Consider the following 18,268-nt stretch of genomic DNA (forward strand, 5'->3'; position numbering starts at 1 on the left):
AGTTCTTCGGGTCACGTGACGCCGGGACGACCGCGGCTTTCGCGCCTCAAAGTAATCCCGCCTCCCCGCACAGAACCAGCGCCTGTGATTGGCTGCACAGGACGTCATACTCGCGCCACTTCTCGTACTGAGACTGGGGGAGAAGAGCGAGTTGGAGCGACATCAACACCGATCATCAAACTCTTACTACTCATATTTTACTGGTAGTTTCGTCGGAATATTTGCCAATAAGTTGTCGATATCTGTCGAACAACAGCAGCAACTATGTCTCGTAAAGACTACGCTTCGGAGAAAGGTAAGGAGACAGTACTTTCACATGGCAGCAGCAACAGGTTGGCGACACAACATGTCTGTTGCTTTTATTTCCACACATTTAAAAAAAAAACCTACATGTTTTCACTCGTTTATCTCGCGATATTGTTTTAAACTACTTATTCTTACTGCGCACTTCTAACTTGTATTCCGCCAAAATGTCACGCAACATGTTAAATAAAAGCTAACGAAGTGTTAAAAAAATTATGATTAATAATGTAAATCCAATGATAAACTTGATTAAAGTTGTGTTAACTCGATATGTGTATAAACAAAGTTCTGGGTGTAGCGTATGTTCGGTGATACTGAATGAGCTTGTGACCCGGATGAGGCCGCTGAGACAAAGGAGCCTCCGTCCAAGCACATGTGCAATGACAACTTCTCTGGAGTCTGATGCGACGTTTACATTTGGAATTACGACAGAATACGTTTATTCACTGTAACTGAATTGGTTAAAGTGTTCTTTTGCTTAATTGGTCAAAAGTTGGTAAAAAAAAAAAAAAGAGCCAATTCGCCGGATCGCATATTAGAATATTTACGGTAATGTAGTTACTCAATCGCATTAAGCGATACTCTATAGGTAAGATGATAAAAGTAAGCGTTAAAACTAATAAACCCGCGTGCACTAGTTTAGGATTTTTCGGCTAAATTAAGTGGTTAAATTGGACGAGCGTTGACAGAAAACACGGTTACCTTTTGCACTACTTCTCGTTGCGGATGGTGACTCGCGGAGGGATTCGTCGTGTGAACAGGACAAAGCCATGTGCTGCTTTGTTTACAATAACATCCTCGCAGCAGAAATAACAAAACAATTCTCGGATCCTTCTACAGCGACACATACGTAAGTCGGTACCGTCGCGATGCGATCGTACTCGTCTTACGTCAATATATTGTCGCTTTCGTTGTACTTACGGAGCTTTAAAAAAAAAAAAAAAAAAAAAAGACCAAGTAGGTGATAGTGTCTTTAAGATGGACTCTTGAGTCCTGTTGTTGTTGTAGTTCAGTGTCTGAGACGCTGCTTGTGTTTCTACTCCACTGACCGTGAGTAGTTGTCCATGTGTTTTGATGCGTCAGTGTCAGTTTGTGCTGATCTGGATGCAATAGTGACTCATCGAGATTTACTGGATGCCATGTTACTCAACAAAGGGGGTCGTAGCAGGACATCTGCCTTCAAGTCTCCTCGACCAGACCTGCTGTTTCGACCATGTTTCTCTTAAAATTCCGAATCTTCCTTTTGAGTTGAATTGATTAAGTTTTTTTTTGTTTTCTCCTCCAGACAAATGCAAGAATTTCCTGCAGGACTTTTATTCCGAGGATGACAATGGAAAGAAAGTGTTCAAATATGGAGCTCAGTTGGTAAGTTTATAAAATTGCTTTCACTCATTCTTGTCTTTCTGTAAATGTTACGCTTCTTTCAGTTGGGGAAAGTATTGTCTTTTGTGTAGAATCAGAAAATATTCACAATAAATAACCGAATGAGTTGGATGTAGATGTTTTCCTATTCATGACAGAAGTACACAATGTCCAACCAGACAAATGCAAAGATTAAATAAAATGACATCAAATGTGGTAAAGTATATCAACCACAAAACAATGTTACAAGACTAAAATACAAAAATTCATTCTTTAGAAAACTGTAAAATGGCTAAAATAAATCTGAGATTTATACATTTTAAGTTGTTTCTTTCTACCTTTTATACCGCATTTTGATTTCTCTTAAATGCCTGTCATTATCCCCTAACAAATAATTATTGGTGTCGTGTATTAATGTATACATGAATAGTAATTGAATTAAACGCATACAGGATTAAACTTTTATTTCTTATCTGCTTCCGATTAGTTTTAAATTTTTTCATTTTAGTTTAATAAAGAAACTGCTCGCACTGTATAGTGTCAGTCCCCATACATTGTACTAAGAAACGTCTCGATTAAATGGTCTGTTTTTACCTAATGAGTTTTTCTGACAAAGTAGAGGAACTGTATGTACTCTGCTGCATATTTAATGATTTATTAGACGACCAAACATTGGTTGTGCACTAGTGATTTACGGAAAATGCAACATAAAGTCATGTCTTTTCACAGGTGGCGCTGGCTCACAGGGAGCAGGTCACATTCTTTGTGGAGCTGGACGATGTTGCAGAAGAAGACCCTGAGCTGGTGGAGAGCATCTGTGAGAATGCCAAGCGCTACACTGGCCTCTTCGCTGACGCCGTGCACGAACTGCTGCCAGAATACAAAGAGCGAGACGTAAGAGCTCCTCACTAAAGACTGCCGTGTAACATCTACATCTTGAGTATTCAATACATGTCTGTCCTCGTCCAGGTGGTGGCCAAGGACTCTCTGGATGTGTACATTGAACACAGGCTGATGATGGAGCAGAGAGCCCGCGACCCTGCAGACTCCAGAGACGCTCGCAACCATTATCCTCCAGAGCTGATGAGGAGATTGTAAGGAAACTTGACTGAGATTATTAAAATATTAAAATCTTGCACGTTAAACGTGGGCAAAGTGAGGTCAAAGATCATGTTGAAACTATTTCATTTTGTATTGATTTCTATTATTCATTAGTTGTCTCTAAATATGTCTAAAAAGGTTTATGTTTTAGGTCCATTATTATTTTTTCCTAGTATTTTCTGTCCCTCAAAAGACACAAGTGAATATGAAAATTATTGGGAAAAGTACTTTTACATCAGATTTAAAATGTAAGTTATACAACATGCAAGAAAATAATGGACTTGATTTTGTATTTTACTTTTTGTTCCTTTATTTTGACTTGATGGCCCCTCACAACTGCACTGTATAAATTTGGCCCCTGAAGAAATGCAATTACCGACCACTGCTCTAGGGTATCTAAGACATTATTGATAAACTAATGGAAAAAATAATCTTCTGTTAAACTGAATAAAATATGACAATCTCATTTTTCTGTTCTTAAACTGTATGTCTGAGACTTGTATGACGTGCCTCATGGTTCAATTCTGTCTACAGCGAACTCTACTTCAAACCTCCGAACACGTCCAAACCTAAGGTGGTTCGTGACGTCCGGGCCGACAACATTGGGCAGCTGGTGACTGTGAGGGGGATCGTGACCCGAGCCACTGAAGTCAAACCCATGATGGCTGTGGCCACGTACACGTGTGACCAGTGCGGTGCAGAGACTTATCAGCCAGTAAGAGTCGAGGATTTAAAAAAAATCAAATGTTCAGGGATGGATTCTTACTTTAGATCTGTGTTCAGATTCAGTCACCCACCTTCATGCCGCTGGTCATGTGTCCCAGTCAAGAGTGTGTCACCAACAAGTCCGGAGGTCGTCTCTACCTGCAGACCAGAGGCTCCAAGTTTGTCAAGTTCCAGGAGCTTCGCATTCAGGAGCATGTAAGCAGCAGGACGTGACTTGTGTTGGACGGGTCTCATCACAGAGTCCCTCATATGACTTGTCGTTGCAGAGTGACCAAGTTCCGGTGGGAAACATTCCGAGGAGCATGTGTATCTACGCCCGCGGTGAAAACACTCGTCTTGCCCAACCAGGAGACCACGTGGCCATCGCTGGAGTCTTCCTCCCGCTGCTGCGCGCCGGCTTCAACCAGACCGTCCAGGTGCGTCAAGTCTGATCGTATGTTCTTAAGCATTACAGCTGAGCCGTCTCTGCGAATACAGAAACATTTTAAAAACACTGAATTGTTTTTTGGGGCTTTTTAAAATGCATGTCTAGTATAACGTTGACCAATAACTGACTGACTGCTGAAACTGTTAACTTCACAGCAGTTCTCTTTAAGCTTCACGTAAGTAAATTAAATAAGCTCCCCTTGTGAAAGTATCTGTCATCGCAATATTGAGTAATTTAATTTCCACTTGGAAAATTAAACTAAAACATTTGTATATTACAATTTGCTACTCTATCATTTTCTAAATGACACTTTCTTTTTAGATGGTTTGAAATTCTATACAATAATTCCAAAATAAGTTTTTTAAATTCAATATTTTACAATTCAGAGGTTTTTTTTTAATCAAACATTTGAATGCGAGGCCAATTTTGTGTTTGAAACTATGTTTAGTCTTAAGTAAAACACTTGTTGAATTGTTACATTTGTGGCACATTCTGAAGTGTTGGTTAGGCAGACAGAAGTTCAGTTCGCCTGATGATTCATTCCTGAATAACATTGTTTTGGTCTTTAAAAAACTCATGTAACATGTGCTCTTCAGGGCCTCTTGTCTGAAACCTACATGGAGGCTCACAACATCGTTCTCATGAACAAGACGGAGGACGACGAGCTGGGCAATGACGATCTGACGGACGAGGAGATGCAAAGCATTTCTGGTGAGCGAAATTCATTGTCATATTTAATAAAGACTTTTTTGTTTGAATGTCACTTGAGTTCCTTGGAATGCTTCTATAGAAGGCTGTGGCCTTGCAAGTTATATAACTGCTGTTTTAAATCTTGAAATGTTCAGCTATTGCCCATTAACTCCTGTTTCTTATTTAGCGTTCCAGTAGGTTTGAAAGATTAAATTAAAGTTAAGTGATGCACAACACAGCTGAGCTCTTTGGCCAGATCTACAGGGAGTTTTATCTGTTTCTATTAAATGTATTGTTTGTCAACCATTTATTGACTTGTATAGTATTGCCAAAAAAACTCGATTGTTTTTGGGGGGGTTTTTTTTAAATTGTTATTCCATTTCTTTTGCCAATTTGTTCAGCCCTGCTTTGATCCATAGAACAAATGAAATTGTTAAATCTCAGAAACTTCTAGATTATTGAACACGTATAAGTGAGGCAGTAAAGTATTTAGGTTTTAATAAAATATTAGTATTTAAATGAAAGTGTCTGATTCATCTTGCACCGCCTGCAGATGAGAGCTTTTACGAGAAGCTGTCTGGATCCATCGCACCCGAGATCTACGGACACGAGGACGTGAAGAAGGCTCTGCTCCTGCTGCTGGTGGGGGGTGTGGATCAAGCGCCCAAAGGAATGAAGATCAGAGGTGGGATGTTGCCCTGAATTGTAAATTTAAAATATCAACTTTGACTACTTGATACGGTGTTCATTGTCGTCATTCTTCTTTTCAGGAAGCATAAACATTTGTCTGATGGGTGACCCCGGCGTGGCAAAGTCTCAGCTGCTGTCCTACATCGACCGCCTGGCCCCTCGAAGTGAGTCTCATCCACATGTTTAACAGAGTCGGTTTGATATCGGCATCATTTACCCTTTTTCACAACTAAAATGATTTAAGCTCAAAGTTCAACATGAGCAGAATGATAATGTCTTTTCAGTTACACTTCAAGTAGCTACTTTCTCTCTACAAGGTAACAATCAATGAAATGTTTGCTTTTGCGTTCAAATCATTAACCTATCATAGACAATTAAATATAAACCATAAAAGAACCATTATACAAAACATGTATTTTTACAACAAACATTCACAGCATTTGTTCATTTTTGAGGTGCAGTTTAATTATAGGCCCCTAGATGGCAGCAGTCATTAGATCGTTCGCAGCTTTTGTAACATTTAAATCGGGCTATGACTGGGGATAAGCGGGTGCACTATACAGACTCCAGAAGCTTTTAAAGATGTAAATTCTGCAACATCAGAGTCAAGTACTCGACGAGACAAAAATCTATCCTTGTTGCTAAAGTATCTCAATAAATCGTAATGTATGGATTTGTTTACCTGCATCGTATCACCAGACTAACTGTTGGGCAGTTGTGATGATATTCCATGTGTGTTTCAGGCCAGTACACAACAGGTCGAGGCTCGTCTGGTGTGGGTCTGACGGCGGCGGTGATGAAGGACCCGGTCACTGGAGAGATGACTCTGGAGGGCGGAGCTTTGGTCCTGGCTGACCTCGGCGTCTGTTGCATCGACGAGTTTGACAAGATGGCCGACGCCGACCGCACAGCCATCCACGAGGTGATGGAGCAGCAGACCATCTCCATCGCCAAGGTGAGAAGTGAAGCCATGCTCCGTCCTCATGGCTCCAATCAAATCTAACATGTGTCGTTGTCCCCCTCTCAGGCCGGCATCATGACCTCACTCAACGCTCGCTGCTCCATCCTGGCGGCCGCTAACCCCGCCTACGGTCGTTACAACCCCAAGAAGAGCCTCGAGCAGAACATCCAGCTGCCGGCCGCCCTTTTGTCCAGGTTCGACGTGCTCTGGCTGATCCAGGACAAGCCGGACGCAGACGCCGACCTGCGGCTGGCCCAGCACATCACCTACGTCCACCAGCACCTGCGCCAGCCGCCCACTCACTTCACCCCCATCGACATGAAGCTGATGAGGTGAGCGGATCAAACACCAGTCGCAGCTTCTGGTCTATTATCCCCAAGAATAAAAGTCTAAATCGGACCCTCCAAAGCTTTCATTATATCAAAAATTTTAGAATTTCCACTGAAAACTCCAATTAATGGCAAGATGCAATTCCTCATGCAACTCATGTTAACATTTACTTACATTGCTGCCCCCTTGTGTCACCTCTTATAACTACATCGTCTTTGAACAATCGCTTAAAAATGTACTTTCTGTCCGTTTTCTTCCACTAAATCCTTTAATAGTTTATAGGTTTTAGGTATACATTTAAGTTGTTGTTCTGCTGTTTTCTACGTCTTAAATGATATTACTTTAATATATAATTGTATTTTGATTCACCAATACTAATATTACTGATTGTTTTAACCAGAACGTTTTTTTTATTTGTCCTAAAATCCTGTAGCCATTGTGGGAGCAATGTATATTTGTATATATTTATAGTATGAGTGGGATTTCAATATTTTTCATTCTTTAAGGCTTGTCAAATTTCATTTTATCTTGTTCATTATTCAGTTTTTCCTTTGCAGAAATGGTTTTGCTCTTATTGGAAGCCTGAGGTTGATGATGTCAACAATTATTAGTAAATAATAATAAGTAATGTGTGAAAACTAGCATCGCCACAACTCTGAGGTTCCTTGTCTGTCCTGCAGGCGTTACATCGCTCTGTGCAAAAAGAAGTGTCCGGTGGTTCCCGAGTCTCTGTCCGACTACATCACTGCTGCCTATGTGGAGATGAGGAAGGAGGCTCGAGTCAGCAAGGACACGACCTTCACCTCGGCCCGAACCCTCCTGTCCATCCTGCGGCTGTCCACGGCTCTGGTAAGAACTTCTTTCTTTTTTTTAAATGTTTAATCTTCCAGCTTGTTTTCAACAGTTTGAAACGTGTGGTTCTGTGTGAGGTAAAGTGCTTACAGTGCAGGTAGTGATGTTACCTGGTCTACTGCAGTGTGAGCACTTCTTTCTCACGCCGGACTGAAGTCGACATCGGCTGGAACATTGTGGAGCTCGGCCTCTGGTTGCCAAAAGTGCTGTTTGTGCAGGTAGAAGAAGTCCTCTACTGCAAAACCAGCACTTAAGGCAAACACGGGTTCCGTCTGCAGGCGTGTCTCGGCGAGTTGCGTCTGGTTCCGGTCAGCTTTGCAGGGTGGGCAGTCAGCCTGTGTGCGTCTGGTGCAGCTGTGCAAACCCATGCAAAACTGACCGTGGTCAGAGAACCATCGGCCGACTGGACTCTTAAGACGGGGCTGAAGCGAGGACTAGCTGGTGTTGAGAGGCGGAGACTTGGGCAATTGCCGTACTTCCCAGAGGGCATTGCACTTGTCTCGGTCTGACAGTGCCGGCACAACGCAGCTGACCGACTTGGTGACGACAAGCAGGCTGTTGATCTGCTTCGAAATATTATGTGTGTGTGTGTCTGTGAATTTAAAAAATGTTTCCTCCGCAGGCTCGTCTCCGCATGATGGACTCTGTGGAGAAGGAGGACGTCAACGAGGCCATGAGGCTGATGGAGATGTCCAAGGATTCTCTTCACACCGACAAGTCCAGTAGCGCAAGGTCAGTGTTCAACAATGGTTTAAGACTCGCCCTGATGGTCGCGTGTCATAATGATCTGCCAATACGATGCCATACCATCAGCAATGATATGTACTGCGATATCGTAGGAACGAGGATGTATTGGTTGTAATATTGTCCGAGTACTTGACCCTCGCTTTGAAGAATTTACAGACCACATGATTCTTGACAAAGTCCGAACTGCTTTAATGTTTCCAAAACCGACTGTATCTTGGTCCTCAGTCATCACCAGAATTCTTCTCCTTTAGCTGTGGAGGTGTTAATATTACTGCTGCCATCTAGTGGTCGGGCGTTTTATTGTAACATTGGTTGGTTGTAAATAAATACATTTTATTTTAAACACACTTGATTGAAATGCAAAAATTAAATGTTTTGAAAGCCAAAACATTTTAAAACATTTTCTTATTACAATTTTTGTTTTAATGCTGTTGAACATGAATGGTGTTGTTTAAAGTATATGAAAGTAGTGATATATTCTCACTCTTGGTCCCTGACCAGATGTTCAGGGTTTTTCTTTTACCTAAAAATTTGTTTTATGAGCTCCTGACGGAAGCTGTAAAACATGTCTGGATTTTTATGAAGCTTGTTCTCACACTTCATGTTCATACAGGTGTCGCTCTTGCTTTAATAACTATGCAGACAAAATCTAGAGTTAAAAAGTTGGCGCCAAAAGCCATAAAAATATTTGTTGTCTCCTCAGGACTCAGCGGCCGTCGGATGTCATCTTCTCTCTGGTGCGAGAGCTTTCCACGGAGGGTCGCGGCGGAGCCGGAGGTCTGGTCCGAGCGTCCGAGGCGGAGCAGCGCTGCGTGTCTCGCGGCTTCACTCCGGCTCAGTTCCAGGAGGCGCTGGAGGAGTACGAGGAGCTGAACGTCTGGCAGGTCAACCAGGCTCGCACTCGCATCACCTTCGTCTGAGCAGATGTCAGCTTTTCTTTTTTTTTCTCTCTGCGCGTCAGGACTCTTGAGCAGTTGGACATCTGTTGCTAAAGCTTTTTATTCGCAAACCTTCTCTTCCATGTTCTTGTAAATACAGCAGATGATGATGTAGCTCCATCAACCTTATCTTTGTGTACATTTTTATAAATTGTAAAGCAAGTATTACAGAGCCCCGTGTGAGCTTTGCTTGACTTCTAGTTCTAATAAATGTGGAAATGAATGAATCGTCTCCGTTCAATGATTGTCTCATCATGACACAATAATGAGTGTTACCCAAAATTTGAAACCTTGTTCCTGGCTCCCCCACCTGTCAGGCCAGTGTAACTGCAATACCGCCAGATGTGTTTTTTTGGGAGGAAAGGTTTCTCCATTAGTCCACAAATGGATGTTCTTGTGTCACGTTCATGATTTTTCTTCTTGGCGAGTTCAAAAAGTCTCAGTCCCACTGCTGTAAAGAACATTTAAAAAAAATGCAAGTAACCTTTTATAATGAAATTGGTCATAACCAAAAATCTAAATGTGAATATTACATGTTGCTTCAAAAGAAGGATAATTCAGCAATGTCTCCTATGTTCTATTAAATATATTGGAGTGGCCTTTGTCAAGGAAAGACGAGTACAGTTTGTGTTTCAAGTCAACTTATTGGTACCACTTTACTCTAGTGCAACTAATGTTAACACTTAAAACCTAAAAGGTCAAATCTGACAACTGATGATTTTGGACTGGCCAGGAAAAAGTCTGCCATGTTGGCCAATTAACAAGTTGATCTATCAATCTGAGTGATTATTTTCTAAAGGCAGAAATGGACGAAGATCTTCGCTCTACAGATGAACGTGTCCGACCGAGTGTCTCCGGGGTTTCTTGGCTGCATTTCATGACTAGTTGGCATCATTTTCCTTCGCAGTTGCACTTGACTCAGCGGGCGACGGTTTCCTTGCAGACTTGGTGGAGACTTTCCGTGCGAGGACTCTGCTCTTTACGACCTTCAGACCCCGCGGCTTCTTGCATCCGTAATTGGCACCGAGGGCCCCTATTAAAGTGCGTTATTAGAAAAGGGAGGGGCCGGGGCTTCTGGTTGAAAGACCCCTCGTGTTATTGGACCAGATCGACACTTTTTGGCGGAGACTGACACACTGTTGAGTATTTAACATCCGCCTCTGAAGACAGAGCAGAGAGGTGGTTAGCTGAGGCAGGTGAGTCCTTTCACAATGATAAAATGTCTGTGGGTTATAGTCAAGAATTAACAAATCCTACTTCAAAATTTCTTGTATTTTGTTACTTGAACTTGTACTGGCTTTCATTTTTGTTTTTTTTGTATTCCTCAAAGAATTTGGGTTTTTTGTAAATTCATTTTTATCGTAAACACTTTAAAAGCTTAAAATATATCGTGTTTTTTATTTGCAATACTAATTCCTAATTGTATGTTTGTGTCTTTATTTCTTTACTTCACTATTTATTTTTCGTTTGTCTAATGACTAAAGACGTACTGAATTAAAAAATAAGTTTCATGTTCATTTTTGTTCTATTTGCAATACATTAAAACTACTTAAATTGCCAAAAGAGGTATAACATTAGTATATTCTGGAGTAACTGGTCAGATCAATTGATCCAAACTTTTCTTTCTACTTTTACTCTTCTAACCGATTATGTATCATCAACTAGAATTTATTACAAGATGTTGACTGTATATTAATAATCCATGATTTGTGTATGTTTTTGCCTTTGTTTATTCTTACATTATCATTATTTGTATTATTAGATTAGTATACATATTATCATAATCGTTTTTTATATATATTAGGCTGCAATGTTGAAATATTCAAAGATAAAGGTGTGTAGTTTTGGTATTTACCGTGTACTTAAGAAAAATCTAATTTTCAGAAATGCTTTTTGTGATAAAATGATATTCAAATTCCTGTTTGTTAAAAAACCCTTAATATGGAAAGCAGTTTATAATGCACATCACAAAAGCCTTATGTCTTTTTATTGTTTTACAGAATAAACAAAGGATTTTAACAACAACATAATATTTCTGTAATTTTATACATTAATTGACTTGGTGTTAATAGATTAACTTATATTTGTTTTTGTGGTCAAAGGGGTGAGAATGACATCTACACTTTGGTTGGCGGGGACTTTGTGTCTATCATGGCTTCCAGGTGAGTCCAGAAGGCTATTATCCACGAAAAAAAGCAGAAAAATGATCATGTCTGTCCTCCTGCAGGTTTTCTGGAGGCCAAATCTCTGCTGAGCTCCATTGAGCAGGACGGTAAGGTGTCCCTCCTGGTTGCTGGTTCACTCTTTTGCTACAGATGTTACTCTATTCTTCTCCACCAGCAGGGATGGTTCCTGTCGGCGACTTCAGCATCAACTCCGAGAGAGCACATGACTTCCTGACTCACTCCAGACCCAAAAGAAATGCTGACCCCAGGTGGTACCGCAACAACCCTGACTTCCAGTCGTACTACCGTTACTACAGCAGCATCGGGCACACGGAGGGGGTGAGAGACACGATCTATACGTTACACTGTATATATTAATGACACTTAACTCAGAACAATATGTTATTTTTGTAAGAACTCATGATAATTAAGTGTTTTTAAAACAGCCCAAAGGTATTATGGGACTTGTGTAGCAGTACCAGTAACTTCAGAATCATCTTTCAATTTATTATGATGCAAAAAACATGTTTTAAAATGATTGGTTACTCTAACCCACCTTCAGTGACACTAACTGATGCAAATATCACAATCCATTTTTACCCATTTCGAGGGAAACACAATGGCAGGAATGTCAGCAAAAGACTTGTACAGCAGCTACCAAGAGAAGTTGAAATATTATTGTCAAAAGAAACCAGTTTATGAACGTACAATGAGGGTCTAGTTTTATACGACATCACCATTTGACACATTTTGTTAGTAGTTATGAAGGTAATTAAAGTAGTAATTGTTGTAAGAGGCTCACTTCCGACATACAAGGACATCAAAACTTCTTTATGTACAAAGACAGAGTTTAGTTGTTATGTCTCACATTAAACTATAAATTCTAAAAATACTCACCAGACAAAAGCTCAGGTCTAAAAAGTCAGGCTTTTAGTTATTAACGTTATAATAGATAAAGTTTTGTCATTTAAGGCCATAATTCAAATAAACCTTACCTTTATATATAACCACCTACTAAGCTCTGAAAATGACCAAAATCTATCATGAAGCCTCATCAGCTGTTTCATGAAACATCAATCCAAAACTAGATGATAATAACATGATACAACATTTACTGTTTCATAATGCAGCATCAACTGTATCATGATACAACATTTACTGTTTCATAATGCAGCATCAACTGTATCATGATGCAGCATCTACTGTATCATGATACAACATCTTCTGTATCATAACGCAGCATCAACTGTATCATGATACAACATTTACGGTTTCATAATGCAGCATCAACTGCATGATGACACAGAATAAACTGTGTTGTGATACAAATAATGCAGCATATATTGCATCATGATACAACATCAAGTGTATCATGATACAGCATCTACTGTATCATGGTGCAGCATCAACCTGTATCACGATGCAACATCTACTGTATGATAACGCAACATCAACTGTATCATGATACAACATCTACTGTATCATAAGGCAGCATCTACTGTATCATAAGGCAGCCTCAACTGTACCAAGATGCGGCATCAACTGTGTCATGATACAAATCATGCATCATCTATTGCATCATGATAAAACATCAAGTGTATCATGATACAGCATCAACTGTCTCATGGTGAAGCATCAACTGTATCATGATGCAGCATCTAGTGTATCATGATGCAGCATCTACTTTATCATGATGCAGCATCAACTGCATGATGACACAGAATAAACTGTGTTGTGATACAAATAATGCAGCATATATTGCATCATGATACAACATCAAGTGTATCATGATACAGCATCTACTGTATCATGGTGCAGCATCAACCTGTATCACGATGCAACATCTACTGTATCATGATGCAGCATCTACTGTATCATAACGCATGACGACACAGAATCAACTGCCTCATAATACAATATCTTAATTTATAGGGCACTGTCTGCTTAATAATATTTGGCTCTGATCTACTAATTCAATCAAACCTGCCATAAGCAATACTAGTGTCATATAGTGGTCTTTCAAACTGTATCATGATACAGCATCAGCTGTCTCATAAGGCCTCCTCAACACATCACTAGTGAATAGTGACCAGAAAACACTCCTTACACTCCTGCATTGACGAACAAACTGGTTATTGTCCTCAGCTGTACGAGATCGACAAGCTGCGGATGCTCTACCAGCAGATGAGGTTCCTGGAACAAACTTACGGTCCCGACGCCTCCTACTTCCAGAGCAAGCTGGGTCTCCCTGTCCTCATGTGCGACCCCGTCACCGACAAGAACTGCAAACCTGTACCTGCCCCTCCTCCCATGAAAGGGGTCCCAAAGGCGATCCAGGGGCCAACTCCCTCCAGTGCCCCCCCTCTGCCCCTTGCTCCGGTGATCTCCCAGGCGGACGTGTTGTATCTCTGCAACACCAAAGACCCCCTCTGCAAGCCGCACATCGTCTACATGCCCACCGGTGCTGTCCCGGTGCTTTGTGACCCACGGTACCACCCGCACTGTACTCCCCAGAAGGCCCCCCCACCTCCAGCTGTGAAGGCCCAACCTCCCCCTCCCCCTCCCATGAAATCCGCACCCCCTCCCATGAAGTCCGCTCCCCCTCCCATGAAGTCCGCACCTCCACCACCCCCTGTCCTGGTCAAGAAGTCGCCCCCTGCTCCCATCCGACTCTTCAAGGGCATGGAGTACGACTGCGACCCTTACTGGGACCCCGATTGCCTGATTGACCACCCACCAAGGCCGGTCAAGGGAAAGATCATGGCCATCCCGCCACCCCCCCCTCCAATCGTCGAGAAGAAGGAGGAGCCTGTTGAGGAGCCGACACTTCCTCCTCCTCCTCCGCCCAAAGGGAAGAAAATCCTTTTACCGTACCCGTACTTCCACCCTCTTCCCTACAACCCCAGGGATGACCTCTATGACCCAGCCCGCTTCCAGTACCCCCAGCCCGTCGACCCCGCCGATGAGCCCGCTGAGGACGAGCAGTAGGACGTGTTAACAAACAGACTGTGATTTATTGCACATTTCCATCGTTTTCGTGAGTTCGGGCATTAAGATTTTGCATTAAAGCATTAAGTTACCGTCTTCCATTCCTTCTGCTTTAAATCTATCAGCTGGCATTTTGTGTACTACACTGTGGAAGTATATCAATACCAGAATATTCAATGGTTGGATTTAACTTTTTTTCATTTGTATGAAATATTGTTGTTGTTTTTTTTAAACATTCAATTATTTTTTAATACTAGAATAAAAAGGGTGTTTAATGAAATGGTTGAATTTGTTTCGATTTGATTATAAAATAATTTGTATATTGCCTTTTTTTACTATACAATTTGAATATATTTTCAAAGACAGAGTTTGAAATTCTAATTTGAATTATTCAAAATAAAAAATTTGATATATAAAAATGTTGTAAACTGTATAATAGACATTACCAAAAGAATGCAGAGCTGCTTGATCAAACTTTAAATGGTGCCACTATTATACCAACATTTTAATATTGAATTAAAAAGGCTACAGATTTCAAAATATTGGATTTAGAACATTTATTTTTTTAATTATTGGAAATAGAGTATTACACTCTATGTATAAAAAAAAGTATTATTCAATAGAAATTATTGAATTCAGTTTTTCTGAAAACATAATTCACTGCTTTAAACAACACATTTAAACAAAAAATGGAACATTTGAAATGTTGATGGTACTTATATACTACAATAGAGAACTCAATAGGGAACTGGTCAAACCAGCGTTTATTAAAGGACCATATTGAGATTTTTCATATTTTTCATATAAGTAACACTTTCCTTTTTGAAAGCTTCAGGGTTTCGTGTGAAAATTCTTCACCGTGAAAAGTTGTACAAGTTAATGCCCATAAAAAGATGTCAGCTAAACTTTGTTTAAAACATTACAACACATGTAGTGACTGGCGTACATGTGGAGGTGCTCGTCGTGGCAGCCGAACATCTCACATCTGAGGGTGATTATTTGAGGTCCTGGGGTTGCTTTAACTACCTTATAAAGGAAGGCTTCAGCAAGAAGTGCATCTGAACCTGAAGCGCCTTCTCCTGCTGCGTCTCTCTAATCTCCAGAGGCAGAGCAGCAGGAAGGCCACTTCAAAACGGACAATAAACCTACAGAGCCACGTCGCTTCACTTCCTACAGCTCTTTGCTAAACATGCAGGTCTGTCGTTTTACAAGCTTTCTTCTGGCTTTCTTCTGAACACAAGGGAGGGCTGAATGACCCCTCACAGTGAACAGATAGTCACCGTTAAAAGTATCATTATTTCCTTATATATGTTATTTCTGAATTATAGCATGTGAGATACTAAGTAATAAATTAAATAATAAGCTAAAAAATATATATTTTCTCTCTCCTTCATCACCTCGACCAACTAAGAATAAACATTATTACAGAATCTTCTACTTACTGTTTATTTTTTTGGAAGCCATATATGATTGTCTACTCGAGTGGTGTTGAGCCTTTTCTGATGTCGGTATGAAATGTCAACTGATGTCTATACACAGTAAAATTTGCCAATATGCATGTTTTTTAAAGGTCAACTTGTGTAAAAACCAAACTCCTTACATACAGTGGTATGAAAAAGTTTGGGCACCCCTGTACATTTTCATGATTTTCCTTTATAAATCATTGGTTGTTTGGATAACAAAAATCCAGTTAGATATATCTTATAGGAGACAAACACAGTGATATTTGAGAAGTGAAATAAAGTTTATATGATTTACAGAAAGTGTGCAAGAATTATTTAAACAAAATGTCCATAAATGTAGGCATCACAAAAGAAAAAATACTCAATATGTTGTGCATCCTCTTTCAGAAATAACAGCCTATAAACGCTTCCTATAGCTTCCAATTAGGGTCTGGATTCTGGTGGAAGGTATTTTGGACCATTCTTCTTTACAGATCCTCTCCAGTTCAGTCAGGTTTGATGGTTTCCGAGCATTGACCGCTTTAAATCACACCAAACATTTTCAATAATATTCAGGTCTGGGGACCGAGATGGCCATTCCAGAACCTTATACTTGTTCCTCTGGATGAACGCTTTAGTAGATTTTGAGCAGTGTTTAGGATCATTGTCTTGTTGAAAGATCCAGCCCCGGCACAACTTCAACTTTGTTACTTATTCCTGGGCATTGTTGTCCAGAATCTGCTGATATTGAGAGGAATCCATGCGCCCCTCAACTTTAACAAGATTTCCCGTCCCTGCACTGGCCACACAGCCCCAGAGCATGATGGAAACACCACCAATATTACTGTAGGCAACAAGTTATTTTCTTGGAATGCTGTGTTCTTTTTCTGCCATGCATAACGCCCCAGGTTATGCCCAAATAACTATTTTAGTTTCACCAGTCCACAACCCCTTATTCCAAAATGAAGCTGGCTTGTCCAAATGTGCTTTAGCATACCTCAAGCGACCCCGTTTGTGGCGTGTGCAGAGAAAAGGCTTTTTCCACATTACTCTTCCATTAAGCATTTCCTTGTGTAAAGTGTGCTGAATAGTTGAACGATGCACAGTGACACCATCTGCAGCAAGTTGATGTTGCAGGTCTTTGGAGCTGGTCTGTGGGTTGACTGTGACTGTTCTCACCATCCTGCGCCTCTGTTTATCTGAGATTTTCCTTGGTCTGCCACTCCGGGCCTTAACTAGAACTGTGCCTGTGGTCTTCCATTTCCTCACAATGTTCCTCACAGTTGAAACTGAGAGCTTAAATATCTGAGATAGCTTTCTATATCCTTCCCCTAAACCAGGGTTGTCAAACTGGTTTTCACCAGGGGCCACATCATCATAATGGCTGCCCTCAAGGGGCCAGATGTAACTTATAAATGTAACTAAATGTAAGCTAATGTAAAATAAATGTACAGTAACTACTCCTTAATGTTAAATGACTTTGAATGTATTACTTGAGAGGCGGCATAACTACTGTAAAACCAACAATTGTGAGCTGCTAACATGTGTGATGTAGCATCTTACAATAAAATAAAAATGGCTGCACACAGCCTTGCATGTGGTGTACTAAATACATTGCTACACATAAAAATAAGTCAAAACTTACAGCTCAAGACTAACAAGTTGCAACTGAAATAAGTCTGACAAGCAACTTTTCCTGTTGATGCACATGTGTCATCACACAACCAGTTATTGGTCAAGTTTTTAGGTTCCCCATATTGGCAATTAGAATCATCAACAGAATTGTCAATTCTTGTTGATGAGTAGATGCCTGAACACACCAAGTGGATCCTCTCCACCATCCATTGGTCATGTTCTGAAAATAACATTATTTTTAGCTGTGGCTTTCGTAAACACATTCTGCTGCGCTTGCAGTTTGCCTTTTAATTTTTCGGCAATTTGTTGTTTTTCTTGATGGGTAAATGTGGCATACTTAGCTCCGTGTTTGGTGTCAAAATGCCGGCGTAGATTGTACTCTTTGACAACTGACACTGCAAAAAGACATACAGGACTTTCTCCTTGAAGCACAAACATGTATTCACCTTCACACCTTTCTTGAAATAGCCTTCCCTCTGCATCAACTTTTCGACATTTTGCCAGGATGTATTTGTATTTCTCAATTCCACCTGTTCGCATGGATTTGGAGACTCTGCAGCCTAGTGGCGTCAATCGTGGGAAACATAATACCGCAGGCATGCATTGTGGGTAAATGTAGGTTTCTTTACAAGCCAGCAGTCAGCAACTTGTGCAACACTTTTTCCTGTTGAAATCGGTCATGTGACAGAGAGCGATTGACAGGCCAGGGACTGTGTGTGTGTGTGTGTGTGTGTGCGTGCGTGTGTGTGCATGCCGCGATGAGAGCGCGCGCTGCTCACATCAAAGCCTCGCGGCCGGTTTTCCCAAAGCAGCGGCACTAATGCAAACACGTAGCGTGGATGTCAATCTCGGGTGGGCTGATGTTGTTGATTCGAGATTTCCGATTTTTTTTCATTGGTCAAGGTAAGGCA

General features: G+C 40.8%; 2 protein-coding genes across 3 annotated transcripts; both read left to right on the forward strand.

The window, feature by feature from the left end:
* Window positions 1-119: 119 nt before the first annotated feature.
* On the forward strand, window positions 120-9,350 carry mcm7 (minichromosome maintenance complex component 7). Of its 2 annotated transcripts, none has more exons than XM_087799400.1 (15): window positions 120-295; window positions 1,589-1,668; window positions 2,395-2,559; window positions 2,635-2,759; window positions 3,301-3,481; window positions 3,550-3,687; window positions 3,759-3,908; window positions 4,516-4,630; window positions 5,163-5,294; window positions 5,380-5,463; window positions 6,043-6,254; window positions 6,327-6,592; window positions 7,271-7,439; window positions 8,065-8,174; window positions 8,893-9,350. In XM_087799400.1, the coding sequence occupies exons 1-15, from the start codon at window positions 265-267 to the stop codon at window positions 9,107-9,109; spliced, it is 2,175 nt and encodes a 724-aa protein (XP_087655526.1). In that variant the 5' UTR covers window positions 120-264; the 3' UTR covers window positions 9,110-9,350. The 2 variants fall into 2 exon arrangements, with proteins under 2 accessions (XP_087655526.1, XP_087655527.1); XM_087799401.1 differs by lacking the exon at window positions 120-295 and adding an exon at window positions 1,004-1,153.
* Window positions 9,351-11,237: 1,887 nt separating this feature from the next.
* Window positions 11,238-14,280, forward strand: and4 (actinodin4). Its single transcript, XM_087799379.1, has 4 exons — window positions 11,238-11,289; window positions 11,355-11,399; window positions 11,471-11,631; window positions 13,438-14,280. Exons 1-4 carry the CDS (start codon window positions 11,238-11,240, stop codon window positions 14,278-14,280), a joined length of 1,101 nt encoding a protein of 366 aa, XP_087655505.1.
* The last annotated feature ends 3,988 nt before the right edge of the window (window positions 14,281-18,268 follow it).

The sequence above is a fragment of the Callionymus lyra genome, chromosome 9, assembly GCF_982586985.1.
Source record: "Callionymus lyra chromosome 9, fCalLyr1.hap1.1, whole genome shotgun sequence".
In the NCBI taxonomy this organism is placed as follows: domain Eukaryota; kingdom Metazoa; phylum Chordata; class Actinopteri; order Syngnathiformes; family Callionymidae; genus Callionymus; species Callionymus lyra.

Bases quoted from the DNA above. Each gene is read 5' to 3' on its own strand.
- and4 (XM_087799379.1), top strand. From the start codon at position 11,238: ATGACATCTACACTTTGGTTGGCGGGGACTTTGTGTCTATCATGGCTT. The intron at 11,290-11,354 runs GTGAGTCCAGAA...GTCCTCCTGCAG, and splicing joins GTGTCTATCATGGCTTCCAG to GTTTTCTGGAGGCCAAATCT. The intron at 11,400-11,470 runs GTAAGGTGTCCC...CTCCACCAGCAG, and splicing joins GAGCTCCATTGAGCAGGACG to GGATGGTTCCTGTCGGCGAC.
- mcm7 (XM_087799400.1), top strand. From the start codon at position 265: ATGTCTCGTAAAGACTACGCTTCGGAGAAAG. The intron at 4,631-5,162 runs GTGAGCGAAATT...CACCGCCTGCAG, and splicing joins GGAGATGCAAAGCATTTCTG to ATGAGAGCTTTTACGAGAAG. The intron at 5,464-6,042 runs GTGAGTCTCATC...TGTGTGTTTCAG, and splicing joins CGACCGCCTGGCCCCTCGAA to GCCAGTACACAACAGGTCGA.